The sequence below is a fragment of the Paroedura picta genome, chromosome 15, assembly GCF_049243985.1.
Source record: "Paroedura picta isolate Pp20150507F chromosome 15, Ppicta_v3.0, whole genome shotgun sequence".
Classification (NCBI taxonomy): Eukaryota; Metazoa; Chordata; class Lepidosauria; order Squamata; family Gekkonidae; genus Paroedura; species Paroedura picta.
Genome location: NC_135383.1, coordinates 21,916,300 through 21,933,931, shown reverse-complemented (window position 1 = coordinate 21,933,931; position 17,632 = coordinate 21,916,300). Strand labels below are relative to the sequence as shown.

The window sequence follows — 17,632 nt, the reverse complement described above, 5'->3', positions numbered from 1 at the left end:
ATGTGGTAGCAGGCTCAGGCAATTCAGTGTGTTTGCAGCTTGGGTTTGCATTGCGTTTAGATTTTTAACTGCATTGTCTGTGTGCAACTCAGTTTAAAGACATGTTTTCATTCAGCCTAATCTTTTAATGGTTAATGTGGGGTTTGTTGCCATTGCACTTACCCAGCCACAGCAACCAGAGCTATGCAGGTGAGAAGCACTGAGGTGGAAAGTCCTTGTCTGCCAGCACCCAGTCTTAAGCCTACTGACACTGGGCAAATCTCAGGGTACCCCGCTGGTGTAATTCTGGTCTGCCTGGTCAGTGGCTGCAGGCACAGATGATGAATCATGTTATGTTACAGCCCTTGTCTGCGTTTCCTTCCTTGCAAGAAGAAGAAATGAAGGCAACTCAGTCCAACGAAACGGGAGAATGAAGACAAGACCAACGAGCCAGCGTACAAATAAAGAAGCTTTATTAATCAGATCCTCTGTCAGGGTTTCTTGCTAAGTCAAACCAGACTGAAGTCAAATCAGGGTTCTGGATTCTACTTCCTCTTTCAAGATCAACTTTTCCTCAGTGACTTGCCCCTTACATATGTCAGGTTTATAATATCCAAAGACCACAGGTTCATATAATAAGAGACAGCTTGATGTAGTGGTTAGCAGTGCCGGCTTATAATATGGTGAGCTGGATTTGATTCCCTGCTCCTTCCCCACATGCAGCCAGTTGGGCGAACTTGGACTAGTCACAGCCCTGATTGTAAGCCACTCTGAGACTCCTTTGGGTAGCGAAAAGCAGCATCTAAGAACCAACTCTTCTTATTCTTCAGTAATATCAGGGCTCTCTCAGCCTCACCTCCCTCACAGGGTGTCTGTTGTGGGGAGAGAAAAAGGAAGGCGAATGTAAGCCACTTTGAGATTCCTTCTGGTAGAGAAAAAGCAGCATAAAATCAACTTCTAAACGGAGAATCCCATCAAAAATCTGTAATTGGGTCCCATGATAAATAACGCAGGCACTGATGGATAGATGGTATCCAGCTTCGATAGTGGTCCAATTCCAGTAGTGCAGTACAGGAGATCAGGAGAGACTAAATCTAGTTGATTATTGGGATTCCCAGTTTAATATCCCCGCTTCTTCATCTTACAGACTGATAAATCTGCTCAACACAGTTCATTCCAAGGGTAGTCAAACTGCGGCCCTCCAGATGTCCATGGACTACAATTCCCACGAGCCCCTGCCAGCATTCGCTGGCAGGGGCTCCTGGGAATTGTAGTCCATGGACATCTGGAGGGCCGCAGTTTGACTACCCCTGGTTCATTCAGTGTGAAAACACATGATTCCTTGGGTGGAAATTATCTTTTTGTTAAAATAATTCGTTTTGGAGAAAGTGTGAAAGTGGCAGAGGAGGAACACACATAGCCGTGAGACTTCCAGTTATGGCGTGGATCGAAACATCTTGCAGGGGCCTTGTTTTTTTGTTCCCAGTGACACAGAATTTGGTTGTCGCTCACAGAAGTTTGTGTTGCCCACATCTGGGACTTACTCTTAAAAAAAAAATAAATTAAAATGAAGCCTCAAGGGCTGAGTTAGCACGTTTCTCTGTGTTAAATAAAGTAATAATTATTTTGCTTGCTCTGTAAAGGAAGGCAGATGTTTCGTTGCTTGCATGTGGTCAAGCGTCTTGGGTGGCTTTTATGGTTTCTTGTGTCTCAACAGAGAAGTCACTCGTTGGCATACTTCATTCGCAGACTTAATTTAGTAGGTCACCTGGTGGTTGCAGTTTTTTCAGACAAGGTGGAGCTAAGTGGGCATCGGCTTATTAAATACCAGGGTTCAATTTGGCTGTTTCTGGTTTGATGTTGGCGTAATGAAAGCTGGGGCATGAAGAACAATTATAGGACATACTTTTAAACTGCTGGAACGTTTTGAAGGCTACATATCAACAGGGGGACAAAAGCAGTAGCAAAATCTAGTTTTAAAACCCTTTCTTCTCTGGGCTTGGCCCTCCCTTTGGTCAACATTTCTTTCTTTTCAAAATGTATATAATCCTGGTTGCCCAACAGTGACCACATTAGAACGTGGGCTGCTGTCCGTACCTGCCTTTGAACACCTCCTGAGTTCACCTTAGCTCCTCTTGGTGAGGCTGTGGTGCCGTGGGCGATCTTGCTCCCTCTCCTGCTTTCGCTTTAATTGCAGCCGGCTCATTCGGACAAAAAGCTTGCGGAGAGCTCCTGCTTAATGCACACTTCCATTATGTTTGTGCTTTTATTTCAGACAAACCTTTAAAACAAATTATTCCCCTAAACGGAATCGCGGAGGAGGTGGCACCTCATTGGCAGGGGAGATGTTTTTCATTACTTTAATTGTACGGTTTATCAGGATTTTCAGCTTTCCCCCCTTTTTGGTGGGGGTTAAATGCTGTCGTGTTATAACAGAATTAAAAGGATTTAGAATGAAAAGAGTTTAAGAAAAAGGCCTTTGCAACAGGATTCCCGTACTTCTGGATTTGATGGATTTAGAGAGCTGTTGGGGGCGTTTTTTTTTTTTAATGTTTTTCCCTCTTTGAATTGCCATTTGGCATTCTGTTAAGCACACTTTACAGAGCAGGTGTGTGGCTTGGTTGTGTCACACATGCGGAATGAATATGAATTTTATCTATATAAACCCCCCTCTAATCCACCATAACTTTGAGAGGCTTAAATCCCTTCCTATTCTCTGCTCGCGGCGCTTGCTTGGTGGGGCAGGCCGACTTCTTTGGCTGTGTTCAATGTCGCAGCAACCAACGTGTGCCACTTGTTTGGGATGTCTGTTAACTCGTATGGACATGCAGCGGAGCCCCTAATTCTAATCAGTTCTTTGAGAGCTGCAATAAATCGGTGGCTACTTCGTCTTCCCCAGACATCTGTTACGGAAGCAGATAATAGATTCAGGTGGGTTGCCGTGCTGGTCTCGAGGAGCAATGCAAAACCAAAAGGCGAACGAAAACCCAGCCTTCACAAAGTCAGGAACACAAAAGTTGAGCTGTGAAACAATATAAAATTTTAGCAATTATTTATTAAAGTGCACCGATATTAGGTTACAAACGAAGTAAAAACTATATATAAACTATACAGATCTAACTGCACATGAACAGACCAAACCTGCTGGAATGAGCTCCCCGAAGAGTTCAGGGCCCTGCCGGAACTTCCACAATTCTGCAGGGCCTGCAAAAGGGAGCTCCTCCACCAGGCATTTGCTTGAGGCCGACTGACCCATAACATCTACAGGTCCTCATCCCCCCCCCCCCCAACTGAGTGGTTGAACCCACCAAGGGAGTGTCAAAGTTATTGTTGTTGAAATACTGTTACAGATGTTCTAGTTGGTATGTTATTGTTATTATTATATTGTTGTTATATTGTTATTGATGTTATTACATTCTATGTAAATGTTCCAAACCACCCAGAGCCGTAGGGAGGGCGGTATAAAAATCTAAATAAATATATTAATTAATTAACAAATTTCGACCCTACTGGGTCTTCCTCAGTGGTCAATAATAATATTAAATAATGCACTCATAAAGCTTTTTTTCTGACACACATGAGATGCACTCTCTATGCAGAATAAAACAATAGTTGAGAGTGGTGCACTTTAATAAATAATTGTTAACATTTTATATCGTTTTATAGCTCAACCTTTAGAGTTCCTGACCTGGGCCCGTTCTGCACACATAGGATAATGCACTTTCAGTGTGCTTTGGCAGCTGCATTTTCCTGTGCAGAACAGGAAAATCTACTTCTAACGTGCATTGAAAGTGCATCAACTATTGTGTGCAGAATAGACCCTGGTCTCAAGGAGCAGAACAGAGTTTGAATCCAGTGACATCTTTAAGTCCAGTGAAGTTTGATTCGAAGTATAAGGCTCATATCAGAAGTATGAAGGTGCCACTGGACTCGAACTATATTCTGAAACAGATGTTTTTTAAATTTTTAAAATGTGAGCATCCATTCTTGAGTGTCAACCCATATTTTCTGTCCTAAATTGGTTTCTCGCTTGGATCGCAGTGGCTTTGATTCCTTAGAACAACCTGGTGTATGGTTAAGAGTGGTGGACTCAAAACTGGAGAGCCAGCTGTTTTCTTAGAGCTCTCTCAGCCTCACAGGGTGGCTGTTGTGGGGAGAGGAAGGGAAAAGTGTTTGTAAGCCGCTTTGGGACTCCTTTGGGTAGTGAAAAGCTGTCAGCGTTCCGCAGGGCCTGTAAAACGGAGCTCTTCCGCCAGGTCTATGGTTGAGGCTTGGATTGGTGAGGAAGAACATTGCCCCCCTGGGGGGGTTTGAAGTAGTCATCATCACCCTCCATCCCCCAATGCCCTTGTTCGGGTAGGGGAGAGTGGTATTTTCCGCTGTGTTGGGTATTTTTATAGTCTTTTAATGGGGGTTTTGAGCCTCTTGTGGCGCAGAGTGGTAAGGCAGCGACATGCTGTCTGAAGCTGTCTGCCCATGAGGCTGGGAGTTCAATCCCAGCAGCCGGCTCAAGGTTGACTCAGCCTTCCATCCTTCCGAGGTCGGTAAAATGAGTACCCAGCTTGCTGGGGGGTAAAATGCTAATGACTGGGGAAGGCACTGGCAGACCACCCCGTATTGAGTCTGCCATGAAAACGCTAGAGGGCGTCACCCCAAGGGTCAGACATGACCCAGTGCTTGAACAGGGGATACCTTTACCTTTAATGGGGGTTTTAATGGGGGATTTTAAGACTATTGTTACCCGCCACGAGCTTGTAGGGAGTGGCGGGAAATAAATCGAATAATAATAATAATAAATAATAATAAGGTATAAAAAAACAGCTCCTCCTCCTCCAAAAATAAAATTGTCCGTATTAGTTGTGAAAAGAAATAATTAAAAGAGACTAGTTGCTTGCCAGATCTGTCTCCACCCAAGCGTGGAAGCATCCTTGCAAGTGACAAGCCGTGCTGGTAAGTTATCTTGTCCTGAGACCAGAGAGATAGATTCGAAATTACATATTACTAACATCTCATTACAGTCACATTGTCCCAAATAAAATAAAGGGGATCGTAAGGAACATTTGGGAAACTGCCTGACATTAATGACTAACATGGGCAGTTTTATTTCTCCAATGTCTGTGTGAACTACAACTGAACTCAAAAGGACTGATTAGCTGTTTTTAGCAAAGAATTATTATATGGCACAATATAGCTTAATTTCGATATTATGACACAGTTTACTGGTTTGCCACAATTTACTTGAATAAATTTACCTGAATAAATCTTTGTTGGTCTTAAAGTTGCTATTGGACTCAATTTTTGTTAGGTTTCCGTTGTGTCATTCTCATCCTTGCTTTCTTATTTTCAGTCCCTTCACAATATTTTCTATACAATTCTGGCTACATTAAAATATCTCAAATAATCCGCTGTTTATTTGTGATGAGGATGATGTGCCAGGAAATCTTTGTGCTTGCAGGCTCTCTCCCTATCTCTCCTCCTCATGAGTGTGAAGTTGTGATTGAAGGTTGGAAAGACACCCTCCCCTCATTTCAACAGAAGGGAGTTTGTTCCTTACCAACAAATTGGGATTCTGCACCATGGTTTAAACCTGGGCCATACAGAAGACATGTACTGCAGTTTATTGAATTGCTCTCTTAGTAGCTTAAACCAGTGGTCCCCAACCTGCGTGCCGCGGCTCCCTCTCCCCGCCCCCCACAGTAAAAAACCGCAAGCTTGCGGCCCGGGAAGCTTCTTACTGCGGGAGGGGGGGAGAGGGAATCAGGGCCGTGCCCGCACATCGCGCGTGCGCGGCCGGGCCACACATGCACACATGCGCCATGCGCGGCTGAAATCACGCATGCGCGATTTTGGCCGTGCACGGCGCATGCACGGTGTGCGGCCAGGCCGTGCATGCGCGATGTGCGGCCGCGGCCACGCAGGCGGAGCATGCGCAGGCGGCCAGTTGCCCTGCCGGTCCCCAGCCTCAAAAAGGTTGGGGACCACTGGTTTAAACCACTGTTTCTTGCAAACCAAAGGATCTTCAACTTTAGCTTAGCACATGAGGAAAGTGGTGGGTACTTGTGAACCTGGAGACTTTCTGGCAAGTTCTCAACATGGACAAACCAGAGTTTGTTGATGAGATCTAAATTCTGTCTCCATTTTAGCCTCTCATGCTTCTCTGTTTCTCTGCATTCACAGGAAAGCTCATACCTGGAATAAAACTTTGTTGGTCTTAAATGTGCCCCTGGACTCTAAGTTTGTTCTCTCTCCTTTCATCATCTTCATCTTCTATTCCCCTATTAAATATTGTAGTCACTACTCACCGAAAGGGTCTCATGGCAACTTACATTAAAAACCAATATTTGTTATAAGCAAGACCCAGGTTATATAACATGACTTTTCTTGTTGTGCATAGTAGTTGATGCTACCATCTTCCGTTATTGTCTACATTTATTTCAGCCCCCGGCTTGTCCATTAGATCTTTTTAGGGAGAAAGACTTGGCTGCCAAGTTTCTGAAAGGCTTTCAAATGTTTATCAACAGTTTTGGTTTGTAGAATGAAAATGTGGAAGGCATTGTTGATGCTGAAATCATCTGTGTGAGTCGTTAAACCTCGAATAAGCCAAGCCACAATTGGGAAGAGAAGATTCATGTGATTGTAAAGCCTTTTCCTTGCCTAAACTGTAGATGTACTGTTTAATCTTCTAGAGAGCTTGTTGAGTCGAAGTGTGTGTGTGTGGGTGTAACAGTTTTCAATTTAGATTATTTCAGATTAATGTGTTTAGAAGCCTTGATGGGAGTAGCTGTCCTTCAATACTTTGTGTTGATCAGATAACCTGGATTCTAATGAGGAGGAAGACCAACAGCCGGACACATTTCTTGATGAATTCGTAGATTTGCCAGCCTCCAGGTGAGGCCTAGAGATCTCCTGGAATTACAGTTGATCTCCAGGCTACAAAGATCAGTCTCTCTGGAGAAAATGGCAGCTTTGGAAGGTATTCATGGTATTATCTGTAATCGCTCCGTGGGAGCGGTATAAATAAAAGAGTAAGAGCATTGTGGGTGGAGAAAAGAGCGGGGCGAGTCCATGATAAAAACTCGAGTGTGGCTCCCAATTGGCCCCTCCAAGTGTCAGTCCAGGGCCAAGGGACCAATTGGGAGCCACGCAGCGCACAGCTCCCGATTGGCCCCTTGGCCCGTCCCAGATGTGAGCGGCTGGCTGGGTAAGCAAACCGCCCAGGTGAGGCTTCAGCGCAGGGAAACGAGATGGGCTGCCGCGTCACAGACGTGGCGGCCCAGCTCCTTTCTCTGCGCCGAAGCCGGAGACCTCGGCTGGGAGGGGGTTGGCAGGGAGGGCTTCGAAGCATGGAAAGGAGCTGGGCCACAGCATCCCAGGAGGGTTGTGAGGGGCCTGTGGCCATGCTAGTGCCCATTGTATTTTATCATACAATGGGCTTTAAATCTAGTATCCCCATAAATGGATAAGGGGATAAGTTCCTTCTTGAAAACTGTGTTAGCAGTTGGATTCTCTTTATCCCCACTCAAGTATTGTGGATTTAAAAGGGGAATTCAGCAAATGATGGAGCAATATGGATTCATTAAGTGTTCATATATTCCTGTACGCGTCATTTTTCCAGAGCTTGGAACACTGGGGAAAAGTTGCCTGTTCATTCTAGGATGCCTGAAGGACATGTGTTTTCCCAATACTGGACTTGCTGTTACTTCAAAAACAAGAACTTTTTATTAGGACCAACAAAATTGACCCAAGGCTACAAACTTACTGTTAAACTTGCTACAAAGTATTTTCAGCTTCATTTGATTTGCAAGTGTTTAACGCAAGTGATTAAGCATATCTTAACATCTCAACCTTAATCTGCTCCTTAGATTTATATCTGTTCCAATACTGTATATTGGAAGCCAGATCTTGAGAATTGATTTAACCTCCCAAATCTTCCTGTAAGTTGTAATTTTTTCCCCATCAATGCCACGTACCATATTTCACATCCATTCTGCCATGTCAGGCCTCTGCTTCCAAGCCAGTGCAACCAACATATTTTCGAGAGCCTATTTTCCCTCCATTGAAATGTCTTCTGGTAAAATACTTAAGAAGGCTATCATAGGTGAGCATCCCTAAATATGCTGATCCAAAAATCTTGATGCAGCAGGGAAGCCAACCAAACATGAAACAAAGTAGCTTTTTCTTTGTTGCCTCTCCAGCATAATTTGGAAGCCTTGAATAAATCATTGTTGGTCTTAAAGGTGCTCTTGGACTCTGATTTTATTGTGCTACTTCAGACCAACACGGCTACTAATTTGAATCTGCCCTTTCTGGTGTAAAATACCATCTATACATAATTTTAAAGATGTTCTCTCTTATTTCTGTATTTAAAGATAGCTTGACCATATCTTCATGTAATTCCTGCCACAGATCTGATATAGTTACCTGCAAATCTTTCTCCCACCTGTTCTTACAGGTAGTTTTTCTGCTCTCTGACAAATTCACGATGCTAGATCTATGGAAAGCTATTAGCCCTGATGACTGAATGGAAGCAGTATGCTGCTGCTTTCATTTTTTTTATCGAAACACCTATACCCTGATTTCCCTCATGGCCCTAGGTGGCCAGTGGCTGGGAGACAAAAGTTGGTGAGAGCTGCTCCTGCCCATGGGTTTTGGTTGGTGGCCTCCAGTCAACACTGGGAACGGGATGCATGACTAGATCTACCTTTCCTCTGAGTCAACTGATTGGCTCTTGTGACACTTTCGCCATCCAATTGGAGTGGGTACTAATGTACATCCTGTTTTTAAAAAATAGAAAACCAGCATTCATACAGGAGGCTCGGCTAGAGTGCTTCTCCTTGGCGTGTTAGGTTTTTACAGGGAAATAATATATATTTTTAAATGCAGGATTAATTCAGCCCCTGTCCATCTGGACTATTGTAGCCCAGTGGAAGCTGTGCCGCATGGGTCTATTGAAGTGGTAGTGAAACTGCGGCCCTCCAGATGTTCATGGACTACAATTCCCATGAGCCCTTGTCTATTGAATGGCAGCTCTGGATTGGGAAATTCCTGGAGATTTGGGGGAGGAGCCTGGGGAGGATGGGGTTTAGGGAGGGGAGGGACCTCAGTGGGGTATAATCCCATAGACTCCACCCTCCAAAGCAGCCATTTTGTCCAGGCCCCGCATTGAGGTTGGCAACCCTATCAATGAGCAGTACAGAAGCAAAGGCATTATTAAAACTAGTAGCTATGGTGTTCCATAAAAGACATTGTGTTCCAGGTTAACAGAAGAGCCAGAAGCCCCCTGGTCTTGCAGAGAAATATGTTATCCACCCTTCTGCAGAGCTGTGCTACAGGGGCTGGAAGTGTTCTGGAGATGCTGCTAACATGTCCACCATGGTTACAAACACTTTCAGAGTTTTAAATTTTTAACTCCTGAAGTTCAATAAAAATGAAGTAACTTTTGTTTTGGTTCTTTCTTTGTCAGGTCCTCAGAAGTGTGACAGCTTTGCTGAGAAGAGACCTCTCCTTGCCATGTGCAAAAGCACAGGATCTTCTGGGTAAGCTGAGAGATTTTAGAGAGCTGCAACACACTTAACAGCATAGAATCCTAGAGTGGGAAGGGGCCATCCAGGCCATCTAGTCCAGCCCCCGGCTGGACTAGAGCATCCTAACGCATGTCTTGTTGCACCTTATCCGTTTATTACGGCTGTAGCTGTCATGGGCCAGAGTCATGGGCCAGAGTCCACTGAATCAGCTGCAGAACATATTTTCCTCAATCCAAAGAGCCCAGCCTCATCAAATCACAGAAGCTAAGCAGGGTTGGCTGTGGTTAGCGTTTGGATGGGAGATTTCCCAGAGGCAGGCAGTGGCAAACTATCTCTGAGTGTCTCTTGCCCTGGGATTGCCGTAAATTGGCTGTAACTTGGTGTAGAGAAAGAAGTCAATGGGTAGGTGGATTTTGGCAGATAGGTTGCCAGGGCCTCCCTGGCCACAGGTGGCAGTGTAGAGTTGCCAGATCCAGGTTGATAAATTTAGGGGTGGAGCCTGGGGAGGATAGGGACCTCAGTGGGGCACAATTCCATGGATTTCAGCATCCGTTTTCTCCAGGGAAGCTGATTTGGAGATGAACTGTAATTTTAGGAAATTCCCAGGCCCCATCTGGAGGCCGGCATCCTTACAAGTCATCATAATAACAAGACTGGTCAATTTAGAGATTCTTTGGTTTAGTATTAGTGCACCTGTTTTGCATACAGAAGGTCCCAGGCTCAGTCCTTGGCATTTCAGTGCAGGGAAAGGCCTGTTGCGTTAACCTCACCAAGGTCTCGGGCAGAGGGACAATTGAGCTGCAGGAATCGAGTGGCTGGGGCTAATTCCGTATAAAGTAATTTCATCTGTATTCCTGCTCATTTAAATTAGTTTGACCTGGTTTAGGTAATCACTATCCCTACCTAAAACTATTTTGATTATTTTCACTTCTCTAGAAAAAAACATTAGAAATTGCTGCTTGAGGGCATTTCTGCACCTCAGTAAAAATAGCGTTTTGCCAGCTGAATGCAAAGTGCTAAATGTTATCTCGATTCCCAGTCATTTCTTACCTTTTCTGCTGTCTCGCCTTGTCTGCCACTGTTTTGTGCTCCTTACCCTTCACATGTGCTGCTGGAAATGGCGGAAGAGAGCAGTGTACCTTATATGCAACTTTCTTCCGCCTGTCAATCAATGCAGGCAGCCAATGCCCTTCCTCCATATTCTATAATGTGAATTTCAGCATTCCTGCCTTTCCTTGGGCCTTGGGGGCTGGGGTTTGAGATGGAGCCTCCAAACTTTCAGGGTAGCCCCAGGAGGCTTTTTTGCTTTTCCTGCACAAATGAATGTCTATTCATTGCTTCAGGCTGCTTGCTTAAAAAACAACAACAACCATCTCTGAGAGAAGGGAGAGGAAGGCGGGTACAAGGCTGGGACATTGGAGGCAGAGATAGCGCTTCTTTGCCTCCACACATTTCCTTAGTGTGTGGCTTTCTTGTTGCTCTCCTCTAGTTTGCCCTTTTCAGTTGGGGGAATCCACTTCATGCAGTTCCCCAGCTAGCGCTTTAAAGTGGAGGATGTAGTTTGCTGCTTGGACGCTGGATGTTGGCGACATCGTACAAAACACCAAAAATGAGCTAGAAACTTTCCCCCCATTTAGTGAAAACTGTGGAAACTGAATTCTGTGCCTCGTGCCACTGTTCTGCTCTTTCTCTGCATTAGCATACGGCTCTGCCTTTTTTACTTTTGTGTAGTTTTGTACAACACTTAGTCTACTTTGGTGGTTCCTGGGCATCTCACTCACTTAGTGGATTGCGCCTACTGTGTGTAACATTGTGAGTGGAGGGGAAGAATCTGTCTAACATGCACTGTGTTAAAACATCATCCTTTCAGATTTGTTTACAGCTCACAATGCTGTTTACATTGTTGATTCTGCGCTTGTCAGGATGTTTATAATCCCACAAGCAGCCCTTGTGGCCCACAGGGCTGCACGTACACTTTGGCCTGCAAACACGGCTTCATGGTTCTCTGTCAAGCTTTGCTCATGAGCTCACATTCAGCACGTCCACTTTCTGCTGTGATAGTTGAAGGAGAAACATGGGGCCTTTGGCTCACGGGACAAGGGTGTAAAGAACACAGGTGGTGGGGGATGCATGCTGTGTTTTGAAGAAAATCCTGCATCCTGGATGCTTGAGGCTGATCCTGCATTGAGCAGAGGGGTTGGACTAGACGGCTGGCATGGCTCCTTCCAACTCTAGGATTCTGTGATTCTGTAAGGGAAGCTGAATTCCGCTTATTTCAGTCCTGCAGTTTTAATGAAGCCATCTTTGTCTTGGTTGTGGCCATTCTTTTTTGCACTGGGGAATCCCAAGGACCTCCCACTGAGATTGCCCTTTGGTTTCTGAGGTTGACCATGCAGAATTTCTGAGGTTGCAAGGCTGTTTCATAGTATTATGAGCTAGGGACACACTTAAAAAACAAATAATGATAGCTCTTGGCCTAGGATGATCTTATTTGGGATGTCGAGCATTGAGCAGTGCATTAGACTAGGTGTATGTGTGTAAAGTCCTGTCAAATCGCGGCTGATTTATGGTGACCCCTGCAAGGGGCTTTTAAGGCAAGTGAGGTGGTTTGCCATCGCCTTCCTCTGCAGAATCTTCTTTGGTGGTCTCTCTTCCAAGCAGTGACCTTGCTTCACCTCTGAGCTGTGACTAGAACCGGCTATCAAACTGCGGCCCTCCAGATGTCCATGGACTACAATTCCCATGAGCCCCTGCCAGCGAATGCTGGCAGGGGCTCATGGGAGTTGTAGTCCATGGACACCTGGAGGGCCGCAGTTTGACTACCCCTGGGCTATAACATGCAGGACTCTCTGATTCGTCTTTTGTTCCAGATCTGCTAATTTGGTTGGATTGCATCTATTAGCTGGCCCTTTCCTGACCTTGGTAGTTCCTCTCTCAGCTCTCTTTATCCTTTCTTGATTGCTTGTGGCCCACTTGGCTTACTTGTTGCTACTTAGTTTACTAATCCAGGAAGTCACTGCACTAGAAGTCCAAGCTGCTTGTGCCATGCTGGTTTCAGTCTGCAAGCCTGATCTCTTTTAGTTTAGTTCTTTGTCTCTGCTCTAGAGTTGTCCTCCATGGGAAGAGGCTATAAAAATGGTGGATCATGTTCCTTGCATTCAGAAGGATCACAGGCAGCAAAGCTAGGAAAAATTCTTACCTAGGACCTGCTTTCAGCCGGAGTGGACTGTGTTGGGTACATGGACTAACAATCTGACTCATTGTAAATTCAGTTTCATTACATTCTTATACATCATTAGTAGAGCATGCCATTTTATAAAATGAAGAAACAAAAGCCTATACTTTGCGTGTGCAAGATCCCACGTTTGGTAAAGGCGGGGAGGGCCTGGAAATGGCATCTCCCTGAGATCTGGGGGCAGCTGATGGATTGGTTATTTCGGGAGTGGCCATATAAAAAGTGGAATATAAATAAAATATAAATTTTATTCCACCACTCCCACACAGTGGCTCGTGGCAGGTCAGTAAAAGGAGCTGGTGCCCATAAAAGGAGATGGTACTGGTACATGTGACCCAATGGTCTTATAAAAGGTAAAGGTAAAGGTATCTCCTGTGCAAGCACCGGGTCATGTCTGACCCTTGGGGTGACGCCCTCTAGCGTTTTCATGGCAGACTCAATACGGGGTGGTTTGCCAGTGCCTTCCCCAGTCATGACCGTTTACCCCCCAGCAAGCTGGGTACTCATTTTACCGACCTCGGAAGGATGGAAGGCTGAGTCAACCTTGAGGCGGCTGCTGGGATCGAACTCCCAGCCTCATGGGCAGACAGCTTCAGACGGCATTTCTGCTGCCTTACCACTCTGCACCACAAGAGGCTCATAATGGTCTTATAGCCTGTAAGATAACTTTTTGCCTACTTCCCCTGGAAGGCTGAAATCATGATCAGATGACTGTCCCATCTGGGGTTGCTTTGCTTGGAGTTCCTGAGGCATCATCATTTTATAAAAATTATGAGATGTGGATTTTGGTTCCTTTGGGTTGGCCGTGGGCTCTGTTTTTTGGACCACCCCAGCATACCTCTGTCTCTGGACAGAAGAATTTTACGCTTGAAGATCTTCTGGCTCTGCATAAGCAAACATTCTTAAGTTTTAAAAAAAGGAATGCTTGTTTCAGCTCCCTACCTTCAAACAGCCATTTCTGTAGATGCATCTGCTGACCAGTCACTGAATATTGGGCATGGAAAAAAAACTATTAAATCGCAGAAGATTCCAGGGCATGTTGTTACATGCACTGGCAGTCTTCAAGCAAAGGTTGGATACACACTTTTCTTGGATGCTTTAGGATGCTCAGGGCTGATCCTGCGTTGAGCAGGGGGTCGGACTAGATGGCCTGTATGGCCCCTTCCAACTCTATGATTCTATGATTCTGTGATTCTATGCATGCTCAGTTAGGTCAGTGCACTGTATGGGGCTTCACCCTAACTCTGAGTACAGTTAGGAGGACACACCCCTTTCGATGTTGGTTGCAGAGGGAAGACAAGCAGTAAATAGCGTTGCACCATTACCCACCATGTTGCTGAAGCTTTCCAGCACCCTGTTTGAAAATCCCCCACTCGGCCAGGAGGAAGAGCAGAAAGCAAAGCAAGCATCCTCAAGGCCTTGTGCTTCAGCCTTGACCCAGCATAACCCAGCTGGGGATGGCGCTTGGTTGTCTGTCCTTGCAGGCCCGTTTCACGATGGCCTGAGATTACTAAGTCGGCATGTTATGCCGCATTCCTCAAGCAAACAAACAAAACTTCTCGGCTCTGCTCTTTTTCACAAATAATCTTCAGATGGAGCTGTTGGAAGAGGTCCTGTCGGGAACCCCGCAGATTAAGTGTTCCTTGTCGTTTTTTGCACGCGTCCCGACTGCGTTTGGAAGCTGCCTTTGGTGTCCTTGCAAACTGATGCTTGCATGCTGCGCGTGACCCTCACTGTCTTAAAATACCCTGCCCCAAGACAAGCCCTAGCATATGAGGAGGTTTAAGCAGAGGTGCCCCTGGTTTTAAATCACTGGCTGGGAAAAATGTTTTTAAGGTCCCAACTCTTATGATTTCTAAACTATGAGGATTCTGATTGTGTACCGAATAACCTCAGGATTGCAAAGGGATTCTTCTTCTTCTTCTTCTTCTTCTTCTTCTTCTTCTTCTTCTTCTTCTTCTTCTTCTTCTTCTTCTTCTTCTTCTTCGTCTTCTTCTTCGTCTTCGTCTTCGTCTTCGTCTTCGTCTTCGTCTTCGTCTTCGTCTTCGTCTTCGTCTTCTTCCATTTATTTCCTGCCATTTCCAAAACCAGCTTGTGGCAGGTTACAGTGTCCGATATAAAACCCCAATTAACCCCCCCCCATTAAAAAACATAAAAATTACGAACATGGCGGAACCCACCCCCCCATCCCTACTACCGGAGGGCGAGGAAGGAGGTCAAGAACTCAATTTGCTACTCACACCCAGGAGGAGGAGGACATCGATCTTCCTCTGGGTAGGGTTGTCAGCTCTTGGCTAAGAAATACCTGGGGATTTTGGGGGTGGAGTCTGAAGAGGGCGGGATTTGGGGAGGGGCCTATTGGTATATAATGCCATAGAGTCCACCTTTTCTCCAGTTATAATCCTAGAACTTGAGCCATTACCTGGAAGTTGGCAACTTTACTTCTAGAGAATGTCAGTACAGTAGTAGTATATGAAGATCCTAGGCAAGGCTCCTTTCATGAGGACAATGAAAGCAGACTCTGAAATTGTATGTTGTGGGGGAAGACAAATGATGGCTGAGCAAGCTCTTTGTCAAGGAAGCTTGTCAGGTATTACTGATTTTCTTATTGAAGAACCTTTTGGCAGATCCCAGGCTTTCCTTACTAGCAGATAAAACCAATAGCTTTACCCTTTTTCTTAAAAAAAAAAAACTAAACAGATTGTCTGGCTACAGTGATCCATGTGATGGTCACCTCTAGACTGGACTTCTGTAATTCGTTCTACAGCAGCCTACCCTTGCCCTTGATCTGAAAACTCCTGCTGGTACAGAACGCAGCAGCTAGTGCCCTCACTGGTTCATCTTGGAGGACCCCCATCCAGCCTGTACTGAGGCAGCTGTACTGGTTACCAGTCATGGCCCAGATCAAGTTCAGGGTTTTGGTTCTGACCTTTAAGGCAATACACAGCTTGGGCCCTACCTATCTGAGGAGCTGCTTATCTGCTTTTTGTTCTGTGGGTACTAATCTGTTAGTGATCCCTGGCCCAGAGAGGTAAGCCTGACCTGAACTCGGGCCAGGGCCTTTTTGGTCCTGGCCCTGACCTGGTGGAATGAGCTCCTGGGAGAGCTGAGGGCCCTGATGGAGCGGTCAGAGTTCCACATGGCCTGTAAGACAGAACCCTTCTGCCACATCTTTGGTTGAGGCTGGGTTGTTTAAGACCCCCACCCCACTCCAGGCTTTGTTATATCATCGCTTGAACTCTTTGTGGATGGTGGTTATACAGTTGTGGGTGGGGTGGAAGGATTTTCTTTCTGCTATCTGGAGGTTTATGGTTTTAAGGTTTGAGATTTTATGGGTTTAATGTAATGCGCCTTGAGTCCCACCAAGGAGGAAGGCAGAATATACGTATAACAAATGAATACAAAATAAAATAAATGAAATGTTCATTAATTCTGAAAATAAAGAATTATAACCATCTGGTGATATGATAGCCATCTTCAACTACTTGACAGGATGGCCTATAGAGGATGAAGCAGAGTTATTTTCAGGCCAGAACCAATGAACTGAAATTAATTCGAAACAATTTTCGGCTAAACATCCAGAAGAAGTTCCTAACAGGGCAGTTTCTCAGTTGAACAGGCTTCCCTGGGAGGTGGTGGTTCGCCTTCGTTGGAAGTTTGTAGGCAGAGGCTAGATAGCTATCTGAAAGAATTATTGATTGATTGATATTTATATACCGCCCTCCCCTGAAATGCTGATTCTGTGAACTTAGGCTGGTTGTGATGAAGTGAATTTTGACACTCAAAAGCTTGTCCCTAGGGGCTAAAGATGAGAGCCAGTATGCAGAAGTCATTAGAGCAGGGGTAGTCAAACTGCGGCCCTCCAGATGTCCATGGACTACAATTCCCAGGAGCCCCTGCCAGCGTTCGCTGGCAGGGGCTCCTGGGGATGGTAGTCCATAGACATCTGGAAGGCCGCAGTTTGACTACCCCTGCATTAGAGTGTTAGGCTAAGATCTGGGGGACCTGAATCCCCACTCTGCCATGGACACTTGCTGGGATGACCTTGGTCCAGTTACACTCTCCAGCCCGACGCACCTCACAGGCTTGTTGTGAGGATAAAACAGAAGCAAAGAGAATGACATGAGCTGCCTTGGGTCTCCGTCGGGGAGAAAGTCAGGGCATAAGTGTGTGGATAACCCACACGAGAAGCATTCAACCGTCAATGCGTTTAGCCAGTGCGTTTTCATAGCGTTTCTCCTTGCCCATGCAGGCTCTGAAGCTGCTGTCTGTGGGTGTCAGGCAAAGAACCAAACTCTCTCAAAGGTGACTCATCATAAAGTCTCAAGACTATACATGGCCATGTGTTTTTTTTTGTTTGTGTGTGTTCGCTGCATTTTACGGGGGTGGAAATAGTGTAAGCTCTGACACATGCAACCCTAGGCGCTGCTTAATCCTGGGAAAATGTCTCCGGTTTAAACTCTTGAGAACTCCCCGCACATTCCTGTGTGCTGTGTGAGAGGGTCTTATTTACAAACATGTTAATATACTGTATAACCATCACTCACAATTCCAGGAACAGCTGCTGCAGCCGTCCATTCCTCACCCGCCTTTGATGAGTCTTGAAAAGGCAATTTTGTTGTTCACCAAATGGGACCCAGCTTATCCTCCACACGGAGTGACCCACGAGGCACGCAGTTGCCTGCAAAAATGCAAGGGCAGAAATGGATCAAAGCATCCGGAGAATCCAGTCCATCAAACCATGTGAAAGTTTTTTTTGGGGGGGAAAGCAGGAAGGAAGGAAGGAAGGAAGGAAGGAAGGGAGGGAGGGAGGAAGGAAGGAAGGAAGGAAGGAAGGAAGGAAGGAAGGAAGGAAAGAAAGGGGGGTGAAGGAAGGAAGGAAGGAAGGAAGGAA

General features: G+C 45.6%; 1 protein-coding gene across 12 annotated transcripts in view; it reads left to right on the top strand.

Moving 5' to 3' along the window:
• Positions 1 to 17,632, top strand: part of BCAS3 (BCAS3 microtubule associated cell migration factor) — a 631,049-nt gene that overhangs the window by 41,449 nt on the left and 571,968 nt on the right. For all 12 annotated transcript variants that reach the window (XM_077311257.1, XM_077311251.1, XM_077311253.1 and 9 more), the window contains exon 7: positions 9,443 to 9,515. In XM_077311257.1, the coding sequence (XP_077167372.1) occupies positions 9,443 to 9,515 (73 nt within the window). The remainder of the gene's footprint in view (positions 1 to 9,442; positions 9,516 to 17,632) is intronic.